This window comes from Pinus tabuliformis, chromosome 6, assembly GCF_031772625.1.
Source record: "Pinus tabuliformis cultivar Carrire ecotype Pingquan chromosome 6, CPIR1, whole genome shotgun sequence".
NCBI classification, from domain to species: Eukaryota; Viridiplantae; Streptophyta; class Pinopsida; order Pinales; family Pinaceae; genus Pinus; species Pinus tabuliformis.
Genome location: NC_142292.1, coordinates 1257789362 through 1257803529, shown reverse-complemented (window position 1 = coordinate 1257803529; position 14168 = coordinate 1257789362). Strand labels below are relative to the sequence as shown.

General features: G+C 39.8%; 1 protein-coding gene across 1 annotated transcript in view; it reads right to left on the bottom strand.

Annotated features, from left to right (window-relative positions):
• Positions 1-175: 175 nt before the first annotated feature.
• LOC149263227 (glycerophosphodiester phosphodiesterase GDPD6-like) overlaps positions 176-14168 on the bottom strand; it is a 348803-nt gene continuing 334810 nt past the window's right edge. Inside the window, exon 8 of the mRNA XM_089387397.1 lies at positions 176-674. Coding sequence (XP_089243523.1) covers positions 432-674 — 243 coding nt within the window. The 3' untranslated portion in view covers positions 176-431. The remainder of the gene's footprint in view (positions 675-14168) is intronic.

Sequence of the window (14168 nt, the reverse complement as noted above, 5' to 3'; positions counted from 1 at the left end):
TTTTGGATATTCAGCGGTATTGAAAGCATGTAAAAAAAACATCGTAATTTTCATTAACTCTTGAAAATACACAGAGAAAGTGAGCAAGAATGCAAACAAATAGAAAAACATTTCAATATGAATATTTATTTCATAAAAAGAATGCACAGAGAAAGTGAGTAAGAATGCGAACAAATAAAAAAACTTTTCAATATGAATATTTATTTCATAAAAAAAATAAATCGTCACTTGAACTAATTCCTCGGATTTAAAAGGGCTTTCATCACAGCTTGAATAAGCTACAGAAGCCATCTGTTCACTTGAAAGATAGTCCCCCAGTTAATTGTCAACTGATATCAATGGAGATGATAACTTATTTTAGCATTTGATAACACAGTCAAATAATTTATAATAGATATAAGGCACCGGAGACTTGAACGATTTAATTACAATCATGATGGCTTGAATGACGAGATCATTTCTCCAATCTTATGCAACAAATTCAAAGCTGTATCATTTTTCTCAGAGTCCGTTGGTGAAGTCCACATTTCGTAGGAATGGAAGCTTCCAGTGAAATCAGTGAAAAGTCCATCAACTCCAATCACTTTAATCCAATACTCGTACTCTTTATATGGATCTTGATGAAAATTGAAGTGCAAAAACGAGTTTTCATTCCGATAGGTGTAAGGATGAACCTAACATGCATGGCCATAAAAGCTCCCATCAGGGAACATTCACGAAAAAAGTTGCCGACTTCTGAATATCAAGATATTAGTTTACGTTTACGTTTAGCATTAAAGATTTTACATTCTTGGCCCGTTCCATGGTATCATTGAAGTTAATTGCATTTAAACACTGGCTGTGAGAATAAAAACGTGTGAAAGAGAGGAGAAATGTCATGAGATGAAATAAAATTAATCTATGATCTAAGAAAATGAAATTACCGTGAAAGAAAAAGAGGTTTATCCATGAAAACAATTAGCCAAACTAACTCCCATGCTTTCGAGAAAACAAACGAAATTTTGAATGTAGATGTTGCACCGGAGGAAGTTCAAGTACATCAAAGAACAACTGACAGGAAAGACTAACAGTTGTCTGAATAGTAGCAACATGCTATCCAGGGATCCACAATATATTTTTATTTCCTCTATCAGGGTTATTAATTCAATTGAAGTTAAGATCCAATAAACTCAACAGCAATCATTCATATGTTGACGACTCTTCAATGGTCTAACACAACACAGCTAGACAGTGCAGTAGTGACCGATACCTGCAGCGATTTGTTTCAATATCATACCCTATACAATGCATAACTCTAATGACCATCCAACTTATAAGCATAACTTGCTTATATGAAACTTCATACTTGGTCCAGGCTAAATCTACAGTGATAACAATTTTACCAAAACAGCAGTCCAGCTTCTAGAATTCCTTAAAACTCCATGTACACAAAGTGACAAATATGACACCATCATTGCCAAGAGATAAATGGTGCAAACTAATCTGGATGATATTATAGTCTATGCAACCCAAATTTTCAAATGCAGTCTTATTGACCTAAGGCACCTACCAAGTCTAAAGTTTAAACTACATAAAGATAAACCATGCCAGAGTATTTTGATGCAAATTTTGAAAGCATTCCAGGTCTGATAAGTTCTGGAAGAAATTGCACAATTTTGAAAACGAAAATTTCTATACATTGTTGAATTTCTTATTCAAAACTGTTATTTTTTTAAGGCAACCATGGTTCACGGTCATTGAGAGTGGCCATTATGTCCACGGGCAGTAATCCACACAGATCCATCAAAGGCAACCCCAAGGGCATCGACGAGATTTGACCTCGTGACCTCCCAATAGGCAAGGTATTTAGCAATGAGGGATCGACCAATTGAGCATCCCTTGGGGCTATTCAAAACTGTTATTACATAGGAGCATAACTAAATAAGAACCTTACCACCTTCGATCTAAATTATCGCTTATAATTTTCCAAAATGCCATCAATCAATTCCATAAGATAGCCCTGTGAAAATTCTATCACTGCAATAACTGATTTAATTTACCTACTTATTTTCCAATAAGTTATTTATGAAATTCCTTCAATAAACATTAAAATAAATTCTACTACAGATATCACACCATAATACAGAAACAAACATATGCACAAGAATCAACACATCGACACAGATATTTTGGACAACATTTCCCGGAAAAACCTAATGTGGGAAAACCGGTGCAACAAGGGAGGGTTTTATTATTCAACAATTCTTCAGTACAACAAGGTGCCAAACTAGGTTACCCAACTGAGAGAAAAATTCTCCAACACTTCTCCCAGTGTTAGCGTCAGCTTGGATGACCTCTGCGTAGCTCCCTGACACTCTGCGTCACCCCCTGCCTCTCTGCGTCAGCACTGGGCTTCTCTGCATCACCTACGCAGGCCCTCCAGTGACTACGCAGTTCGTTGATGCCTCTGCGTCTGCTTGAGAGGCCCCGTGTCTGCCTCTCCAACCTCTGTGCTGGTCTTCTGGTGCTGCTCTCGACTCTCTGTTCTGTACTTTCTACCTCCTGTTGCTCTCCAGACCACTAGCTCGAATTTCTCAGCTAACCCCGCTCTAGAAATCGAACTCACTGGTCTCCCTCAGTGTGTCCTCCAACTGACCCTCAAGCCTCTTCTTATACTTTTCTTGTTGGTCCATCAACGGCCGAGATTAAATCTCTAATCAACGGCTAAGATTAGATTTGGCTTGATCCATGAATTTTGGACCCCTCTAATCCAGTTTTATATTAATACCGATTAATATTTTATTTTTCCTAAGTTTAGACTTAGGAACTCCATTAAAAATATTAATTATTTTAATATCTCCCAAACCGGTTAGAATCTGCCCAAACCATTTTTGGGTCTTGGAGATCTCATGTGCTTTAGCCTCTCCACCAATTTTCATGGCTAGAGCACATACGATGCTACCTCAAATCAACAAACCCAGATTTTGTTACCTAATTGTATATAAGATCAGGAATGGAATAAGATGAGTACAATGTTAGGTTCCAGGTTACCCCAAGAGTGTTTAAACTATGCTTGGGGATGCTTCATGTGATATGGGGTGAATGGTGTATTGATAACCCATGGTTGTAACATGATGGACACCCACATTGAAGATAATGGATTGTTAGACCTTCTCTTGGTGCTTATGTGGCACATTTCCTTGAAGTCTTGGAGACCTAGTATGCATGATCACATTTTTCATGATGTGAACATGGACAATTGATTGCTTGCTTGATGATTGATTCACCTTGGAGAAAGAGCATTGGGCATCTTGGAGGAGCGCATTGAGTCCCAAATGGCATGGAGATACTTGGTTGCTAGAAGCTTGTGCTTAACTTGAGAACGCTTGGGTTGAGGAGTACTTTTGTAGGTGTGTTCACCCATGGCTTAAAAGGAAATGTTGGAGTTTTTGTTAGTTTCTGTAGGATAAGATGTGTTCTAGCCACGTAATTTGGAAGAAAGGCTAGAATGCATGAGATCTCCAAAACCCGGAAATAGTTTCTGGAAATTCCACCTAGAGATGACTTAATTAGATTATTAACCTATTTTTTAATGTTTCCTAGGTCTAAACTTAGGGAAACTGGTTAATTAATCAAAATTAATTCAGTCAAGGTGAGAATAGTCTAGAAACTCACACAAATTGATCCAAAAATGAGTCATCGATTAAGATTTAATCTTGGCTGCTAGAGTCCCAACATAAAGATATAAGAAGGGATCGATGCAGTGATGGTGCAGTTCGATTTCCTTGGCAGATCTATTTCCAAAGAGCAGCGACAATTGTCGGAGAGCCAGAGATCAAAGCCAAGATAGTGAGGGGTAGAGACAGTGATCTGGAGGAAGTTTCCAGATCCGGAGAGGCAGTAGTAAGGGGGCCGAATTATTCCCAGTGAGGTAGCGCAAAGGACTGCGCAGTTGCTTCAAAAGAGCAACTCGATTTAGTTGGAGGAAAAATCATTTTCAGCTCTAGAGGCCGGACAAAGGTTCCAGACTATTGAAGAAGCGATTTCCTCATCAGAGACAAGCATAACGACTTCATCAGAGGCAGTTCAGAGGCTAGACATCATAGGACCTGTGCAAGCACTGCGCAGAGGATCTTGGAGAACGCGTTTTCTGAAGGAAAGTTGTGCCAAAGTTGCTTGTGGAAGAAGGGTAATTCCCTTACATAATTTTGGCCAGATTTTCTTGTTGTTTGGATTGCAATCGAGCATCCATAGATTCTAGTCAGATTTCATTGCTGCATAATAATAAAACCCTCATTTGCTGCACCGGTTTTCCCAAGATGGGTTTTTTCGAGGAGATTGGTCCAAAAATAATTGTCAGTTTTTGTGTGTGCTCTAAAATTTTCTCAATTTCTAGAGCTATTTTCTTCTGCAGTTTATTTGTGAAAATCAATGTGTGAATTATTTAGCGTTTGTCGTAGCAAACTGCAAATAAATTGTTAAAAAAATTAACAATTAGAAAAATAATTTCCAGTCGCTGTGATAGATGAAATTTTCACATGGTATCAAAGCGTGAGTGATCAGCCGGGAAGTTCAGAAGCAGAGGAAAGAATTTCGATGCTCAGAGGGAGCAACACGCCGAAATCCATAGAGACTACGCAGTTCATTGACAGGCAGGCTGAATTGCTAGGGCAGGAATTCGATTTTCAGTTGCAGCGTTCTAGAAAAGTCGAGTTGCCTAGGATAGTGATTCCAATAGTCAGAGGGAGCAACAATAGCTCTGATTTTCGCTCAGAAGATTCCTTGGTTGGAAGTAGAGGGTTTTGCAGCAGCGGAACCAACATTGGGTGGAAGAGAAAAGCACACACAATAGAGGGAAAATTTCTCTTAGGGAACTTCGAGTTTCAGAAGTTCGATTTTTCTAGGCAAATTGGCAGTAGCAGCTAGCAAATCTGCGCATTCTAGGAGGGAGTGCGAGTAGCAGAGCAACAACCAAGCAGAGGGAAAGAGGGAGTTTTCGACAGATTCAGAGATGGCCACAACAGGGCTTAGAGATCAAGATAGGTTGGATGGAGCTTCCAACTATGTCATCTGGAAGGCTAGGATGTCCTTTCTTCTAGATGAATATGGAAAAAATCTTACATAGATAATGTGGTGGTAGTTCCCCAGTATGCAAATTAGCTCAAATAATACAAGAAGGGGATGGAAAGGGTGAAGCAGTTGATCTTGGATGGAGTTTGAGACCATATAGTCTCACGTCTGGCAGATAAAGGTACAACCAGAGAGATGTGGGTAGTTCTCGCCAAGCTATATCAAGGTACTTCCGAGCAACGAAAGATGTTCCTGGAAGAAAAGTTGAGATGCATAAGGATGCAGAAAGGAGAAGGCATAGTTCACTTCCCCACCATGATTTAAGAGGTTTGAGATCAGCTTGTAGTTGTTGGGGCAGTGCCTCAACCATTAGAGCTAGTGCGATTGGCACTAAACAATGTCTTGGAGAATTGGCAAGTGTTTGTCCAAAGTATATTGGGCAGAGACACTTTGCCAAGATGGGATAAGGTGTGGGCCGATTTGCAACAGGAGGAGTTGAGGTGAGCTCTATTAAAGAGCTCCATCAATGGCAATAGTAGTAGCGGATCAAAGAGTGTGAAGGAGGAGGAGAATGTGGCCCTTGCATCGAAGGGTCCCAGTCAGGGGTAGGGGGAGCAGAAGAACAAGAAGAAGAAGGACCTATCTAAGGTTAAGTGCTTCAAATGTGGCAAGTTTGGCCACTACAGTACCTAGTGTCCTCTCAGGAAGAAGGACAAGAAGGAAAAGCATGACCAGGCAGCAGCACATGCTGAGATAGATAGGTTGTCCTCCAGGTTGGAGGAATATTTTACGATGTTAGCAGATATACCTGTAGGAGTGAGCTGGGGTGATTTGGTGTTGTAGCCCTAGAGAGCTATAGAGATGGGCAGGGTTCTTGAGGAGTACACCTCATAGATCATTACCTGGCTGCGAGGGGTCCATAGTATTCAGTAGCAGGATGGATCAGTGGCAGTTGATGCAGTCAGTACCAGAGTGACAGTTGCAGACTAGTAGCAGTCAGATGTTGAGGAGTGCAGTGCAGTGTTAACAATAGAGCAGGTGGCTTAGTGCAGAGTTGGCAACAATGCAGAGTCTTCAGTTACAGTGTAGATGTTAGTAGCAGTCAAAGACTCGGGAGACAGATGCATCATATTGAACACAGATGATTCAGTGTTTTGGATGCTTCTCAGTTGTAGTAGCTCTATTTGCAGTAGCAACAGATGAGAGGTAGTTGCAGTGTAGGTGCAAAGTTGGTAGTAATATGGTAGTTTCAGCCGCAGCACAAATGTAACATTAGAGTTGCGCAATGGTTGGTGGGTTGTATGGCTAGACATCAGCAACGTGACAAGAGGTGATACAGAGACAGGGTGTTGTGGCAGGATGTGTAGCACTAGAGAGAACACAATCCTCACTAAGGAGTGTTAGTTTTTGTAGCATTGGATGTGTCCTAGCCACGAAATTTGGAGGAAAGGGCATGAGATTTCCAAAACCCAGAAATCGTTTATGGAAATTCCACCTAGAGATAACTTAATTAGATTAGTAACCTATTTTTTAATATTTCCTAAGTCTAAACTTATGAAAACTGATTAATTAATCAAAATTAAATAATTCAAGGTGAGAATAGTCTAGAAACTCACACGGATCGATCCAGAAATGATTTGAGCCATTGATTAAGATTTAATCTTGGTCGTTGGATTCCCAATTGGAAGATATAAGAAGGGATCGATGTGGTGATGGAAAACACACTTGTGCAGTTCGATTTCCATGGTAGATCAATTTCCAGAGGGTGGCAGCAGTTGCCGGAGAGCTAGAGGTCGAAGCAGAGACAATGATCCAGAGGAAGTTTTCTAGATCCGAAGAGGCAGTAGCAAGGAGGCCGAATTATTCCCAGTGAGGCAACACAGAGGACTACATAGTTGCTTTAGAAGAGCAACTTGATTTAGCTGGAGGAAAAATCGTTTTCAGTTCCAGAGGCTGAACAGAGGTTCCAGAGTGTTGGAGAAGTGATTTCCTCAGCAGAGACAGGCAGAACGACTTCATCAGAGGCAGTTCAGAGGCTAGATGTCATAGGGCTTGTGCAAGCACTACACAGAGGTTGATGTAGAGGGTCCTAGAGGATGATTTTTCTGAAGGAAAGTTGTGTCAGGGTTGCTTGTGGAAGAAGGGTAATTCCCTTACATAATTTTGGCCAGATTTTCTTGTTGTTTGGATTGCCAGTTAGGCATCCATAGATTGTACTCAAATTTCACTGCTGCATAATAATAAAACCCTCATTTGTTGCATCAATTTTCCCAAGTTGGGTTTTTCTGGGACATTTGTCCAAAAATAATTGTCATTTTTTGTGCGTGCTAGAATTTTCTCAGTTTCCAGCGCTATTTTCTTCCGCGGTTTATTTGTGAAAATCACAGTGTGAATTATTTGGTGTTTGTTGTAGCAAATTGCAAATAAATTGTTAAATAAATTAACTATTAGAAAAATTTCCAGTTGCTGTGATAGATGAAATTTTCACAGTTTTATGGGCCTTTGGAAGAGGAGTGTTCATCCTTAGAGCCTTGCTCATTGGACGTGCATGCCTTGGAGCTTGACAAATGTCACCTAGAGTTGGAATGCTCCACATATGGGCCTATCTTATGTAGCGCTAAGTTCTTGTAGTGGACTAGGTCCACTTTGTATTGTTGGTCACTATTGAAATTCTATAGCATGTGAAGTAGAATACAATTTTCTAATATGATAATTACTTCCTAATGATTTTCAAACAGGTATTTCTCATGCCACTGTTATTATTGAATAATTACACAAAATCATGCAGTGGAAACAATAAAGATCATAGAAAGATAGCTAGGCACAATAGACAATATGTTTACCCTAGGAAACCCAATTTGGGAGAAAACCCAACAATCTTTTCTTGAGGAGAAATTGCCTTTCCAACAAGTTTACAAATCAGAAATGTTCTAGAAATCTATGTCAACCTTATAAGTCAAATCATCAGTCAAAACTAATCAAACTGTTGTTGGTCAATGCTGGTCAAACCAATCAAGAGTCAACTTGGTCAATGCTAGTCACACTGCAACCTGCAGTCAAATCATGTGTGGTTTGTGGTCAAACTAAGTCAAACTGCGTTCAATCCTTGCATATGCAACCTGGTCAAACTTGGTCAAACTATAGTCAATCCTCACACATGCAACTTGGTCAAACTGCAGTCAATCCTCGCACATTTGGCTTGGTCAAACTATGGCCAATCCTCGTATGTGAGGCCTCCACAAAAGAGATAGAATAATGAAGAAAAAAAGAAAGATGAACAAATTTCTCCTTCATTGAATTTCTCCTCCACTAGAAAAAATGAATGAGCTTTCTATGTTGATGAGTGCTTCCTCACATGCACATCTATTTATATGGAGCTCTAATGTTGAGTGGAGGTTAATGTACCAAAGCTAAAATTGTGCTAATACATTATACAACACAATAAATTATTAGAAATTTCTTTAATGAATTTCTTCGAACACTTACTAGACATGCATTTTGTCAAACACTTTGCTAACAAAATAATGAACCCTTTCAATGAGAATATAAATGGGGCAGAACATAAATTTTATTAATCTGATCTGAAGGATTTTACAAGGCAATCCAATGAGAAACCTAGGAACTCTGCTTCAGCAGTATAGTAGACCAATTCGGCCCTCAGAAAATGCTGATATAACCCCTCCAACATAGATCTCGATCCACAAGAAGACTCGACATGGCAATTGAATAACCTTGGTCGCTTCAGAAATAATTCCCCAACTCAGTTTGCAAGGAGATGTACCATGAATCTGGCTCTGATAATAATTCTACAAAAGACAGTTTTCTTGGCCTCCAAGGAATATACATTTACTCGGCCTTCTAAAAGAAGAATTTTGGCCCCACAAAAGAACAAAAATCAACCTCCAACTGTAGTCTAAATTCAGCCTCTTGTAGTTAAATCTCATTCCCCAAATGCACAAGCTCAACCTGCTAAATGAATAGGACTCAGCCCCCACTGATAGAGAGAAATTTTTCCTTCAAGGAGTAGTCTCGACCTCCAAGAAAATGAAGGGGATTTAGCATCCAACAAAATGACCTTGAACTCCTATATGACGCTAAAAATATGGCCCTCAATAAAAGATAAATTTGGTCCTTCTAGAGATGAAGATCTCAGCCACAAATGATAAAGAAAACCTTCAAAATTTGACCTCTTAGATAATACCTTGAGCTCCAAAATTGGTAACAAAACGCGACCCCAAGGAGAAGAGGCTCTATTTGCTAAATAAGAGGGAATTTGACCTCCAGAATAAATGGACTCGGTCTACTCTTAAGGGAATAAATCTCGGCCTATTGAGGAAGAAAGAAGCTCCTGAAGCAATTTGACCTCATTGACACTTTGGCACCTCAGTAAATAGATAAAGCAAACTCGGCCTCCCAAACAATAATCTCTGAAGCAATAATTCGACCCTCTAAAAGATGGTTTTCCCCTGAAGTAATTCGGCTCTCGGGATAAGAAGAATTCAGTCCTCCTCCAAGAATGAATTTAGCCCTCTCTCCTACAAGATGATTTAGCCTCTATGTGAATTTGCCCTCTAATGTCAACTTCAAGATCCACTTGCAATGAAGATCAATGAGAAATCTGAGCGACTTCCTGCAAGGCCAACCACGGTGGTAATGACGTCCACTGAAATTGGTTGAGCACCAACTAGGATGGCAATTGGTATCCACCAAAACCAGTTGAGAGTCTCGCCTAAAACCATCCAACTTGATTTCCTTGAGCTAAAATCCAATCACAAGAAAATATCACCAAAATAGAATGATGACGAATGCCCTTCTCTTCCCCTTTTATAAAACTTGTCGAATCTTCTCCAATCTTCCAGAACTCCCCCTTTTTATTATTATTTTATTGATGAAGCCACTTGTTTCCTTCAAGTGACTTTTGCCCCTTTTTATTAATAATAATTTACCCCTTTTATTAATAATAATAATATCAAAATTGGGCAAAACTCCTTAGTCCCCTTAGTAATTTTCCCCTCTTGTTAGCCTAAAAGAGATAGGCAAGCGAGAATGATATCTTTATGGTCACGAAGTCGGGGACATTACATGGAGACCCATTAAGAAGCCCCTTATCACAAGAAACCCTTCACTTATTGAGCTTACATTACAACTCAACATTAGATTAGAATTGTTTATTCCATTGGTGGGTGAAAACCCCCACTAAATAAACCAATTAACCTTGCTAGGTGTGTGCCTTTCAACAAGAAGCTCAGAACTCTCTAGATAGGTTGAGTGAGCACATTTAGCATCAGGCTCAGAGTTACTCATGAAGAGTGAGGCCTTTGGAGATTCACCAAGAGGCCTAGAATTACATTGATGTATCGAACTTTAAACTTATTGGCTTGCCTTTGAAGTGGTGTTTGATATACATTTGTCTTGTCACAAGAACCCCAGTACTATAGATCAGGGTATGTTTCAACCGATATTCAATAAACTCTATGACAATGTCTGGTGGCCTTGTGCAAACCCCAATAAACTAAACTATATTTTTATGTTGGATTTTCCCTATACTAAACACCTATTGAGTGGCATCATGACTCCAATAAATGACACCATACGAGCTAGATGCCATTTTGTTGTCAATGTCCCCAAGTTGCATGAAATTGGTGTGTAGGTGAAAAGGTGCTTTATCTGCATCTAACTCCTCTTCTGTAGTTATGTCTTCTCCCAAGTCGTCTTGGAGGTTTGATCATGGTCTTCACCTTCAATTATTGTTTCCCTTGCATCTGCAACATGGGTGCTAGGATTTGTTCAACGGTTGTGCTAGTGAGGCTAATCTTTGTCTTCCTTTGCTACACCTTCATCTATAGATCTACAATTTCCTTTTCCCTTCACCACCTCTTATAATGACCATGCTCCAACCTGCTCTATCACCCTTGTGAGGCTTCTATTATAATCTTCAAATAATGTGCAAGAGTTCCACATTCACCCTTTATACTAAGAGAAATAACTCTTGTTGTAACATTTCTCAAATAAAACCCTCCAACTGGTAGGATAAATCAGCTCTAATACCACTATAGTATTCCCTTTATTTATTTAATTCATTTTTTCCGGAAGTTTTCAATGACATTTCTTTAGAAAATACACTCCATATTTTTTGTTGGGAAATTTAACAAATAAATTTATTAAGTCAATTAACATAGAGCTTGTGTGCAATTTAACTGCAAAACCCCGGCTAATTTATTTAATTTACAAAGAGGAAAATTATGTCATATTTATTTTGAAAGGAAACTTGACAAATAGATAATTTGGAGTAATTCAATCCTCTTTAGAAACCTTCTTTGGGTGAACTCCCTTGTCTGCAAATATGTGTTGCTTCAACCTTTTGAAAAATGCTCCAAATCTCGCCCTTCTTCACTAAGCACCAAAGAGGACGCCGGTTGATTCTTCCAGTGACTATCTAGGGTGTATCTTGCAACACTGAAACTAGTTTTAATCCCTTGTTAAATTTTGATTGACATGTTCTTGCTAAGGACAATTACTTCAATTTTTCATATAGCCCAGTCATCAATCCAGTTCTATTAGAAGTATTCACAACGAATATTATCACATTGAGGCAATAACATAATACTTGAGAACAAGCCAAGACAAGAGGACACATGAATATGGCACAAGCTAGGTTAAAACCCCAAGATGGGGAAACCCCTTGATCAAATCTTCTTATTATTAATATCAAATGTTCAGCAGAGAGAGAGTACAATATATCAAGGTCAAATCGACTTGCCAATTTGAAGATTCAATGTCACTGTCTTTAGGTAAATAGCTGGTCCAAAAGAATGATATTCTGGAGTAGGAAAATTGAACCCTCATAGGCTTGAGGCTTACAGTAGAAGAGGCTTTGCATTCTGAAGAAATGGTTAGGGTTTGATGACAAGCTTCAACAAACCTCTTCCACTGCTCCTAGAACCCTTCCTTGACTGCGGTTTCCATTCAAGTTAATTATCCCCCAGTCTTCTGCTGACTAGGGCTATTTCCAGCCCTCTAATATGCCTCACAACCACCAACATTCAAGAGTATCCGGTTCATGGCCCATCCTAAAATCATACAGTCATATGGCCTTCTGATCTAGGGGAGATAAGGCCTGCGGTTCACCTGGAAGAGCTCCTGTGGAATGTGACCAGCTTCACGGAGAAGAACCCTACTTCAAACAGTCCAGAACATAACCAAAATTGCCCTCAACTTATGCGATTGCTTGTTTGAGGGATCTCAGTCTGCAAAACGGAATAATACTTGGCCCAAAACAGATCTATGATAGCCCAAACTACCTCAGCCTCCTACCAGAGGAACATAGCCCACAAAAGATGACATCCAAACCCTTTTGCCTTCGCTGAGGATCATCTACGGCTATTTCAGAGAGAAGAGCCGTGAGATAGATGTGTCTAAAATGAGGGAGAAGGCTCCTCTATATATACAATTCGATGGGGTTGAAGAGACGTGAATTTTGGGCTTATTGAGCCGACATATAGATGAGGCCGACCTTGTTAAACAAGAGAGAATCATAAATTCAAAATCACACTTCTCCTTAACCAAATTTGATGATCTTTAGGTTGTTTTTGGTACTCACGAAAAGAGGAATTTAATGCCATAATTAACTTCCCCAAAGGAGTTTCCCAAATAGGAATTTGGCCCTTGTTGTGAGTTTTAACACTCCCTCTCAACTAGGGAGAATTCCACCTTGCCAATCCATCCATCATTAATCATCATGTCATCTTTTCGTCATAAACCATCTCTGTATCTCATCTTTTCTCTACTCTGTTGAACATTGATATGAACAATAAAGCAGAATCGATCGAGAGTGAGTCACAAGACCTTGCCACTCCCACTGACAAAAGTCAGTCCACATAACCAAAGGGTGAACTCCAATTGGATTTGATCCCAAGTGATCAAGTTGAAGAAACATCATTCATCCTAGACATAAGGAGTACGACAGTACACAATGCGCCCATCAGTAGTGCTATGGTCCCTAACCACTTTTCCCAACTCATTGGCTAGATGAGAGGTACTTCCCATGTGTACCAAACTACATGGGTAGGATGATGCAAGAACATCAACAGGGAAAGAATATATCACATCCTACTCACAATCACACATAGGGAAAGGATGAACCACATCCTACAAACACATGTCATAACCACACGTAGGGAAAGGATGAACCACCTCCTACAGTGACACATCACAACTATATGTAGGGAAAGGATGAACCACATCCTATAATCACATCATAACCACACATAAGGAAAGGATGAACCACATCCTACGTATGCTAATCACAGAGAGTAGGTAAAGGATGAACCACGTCCTACAAACACAAGTTACAATCACATGTAGGGAAAGGATAAGCCACATCCTACAAACACAAGTCACAACAATCAATCATAGGAAGGATCCTACACGTGGGGAAAGGATGAACCATGTCCCACCAACATGTCAACCACAAATCATATGGAATGAGCATCCTACATGTGGGGAAAGGATGAACCACGTCCCACTAACATGTCAACAGATGCCTATATGCATCTCTCACTGGAGTATCTGCAGGAGATGGTGAACCACTCATCCCGCTTATATGCCATAGGAGAAGGTGAACCATTCAACCTATGCATATGTCATCAACAGTAGGGGAAGGTGAACCACTCACCCTACATACATGTGTCTGCAATTGTAAAGGAAGGTGAACCACTCACCCTACACACATATCAACCATCATGGAGTATCATAGGGGAAGGTGAACCACTCACCCTGTACATAGCACATCAATAGAGGGAGTTGAACCACTCACCCTATGGTCGCTCATAGCTCAATAAGTACCCCAAGCCCCCAAGATCTCCCAGAGCTCAATCTTCAACCAAGGATCCCTTCATATAGGGATAAGTGCCAAGCTGCTTTCTTAAAAACTAGACTAGATCAATGGGAGCCTCAGCTCCATTCAACAACATACAGATGTATATATAAACATATTGATTTACAGTAGAGATCTTGGCAGTGCTTAGTAATCCTTTGCTTCTTGCACATCTTGATGCAAAAAATATTTGACTGATCTTACTCCCTCTTACTCACGGAGACTACAACCTAAATTTTGTGAA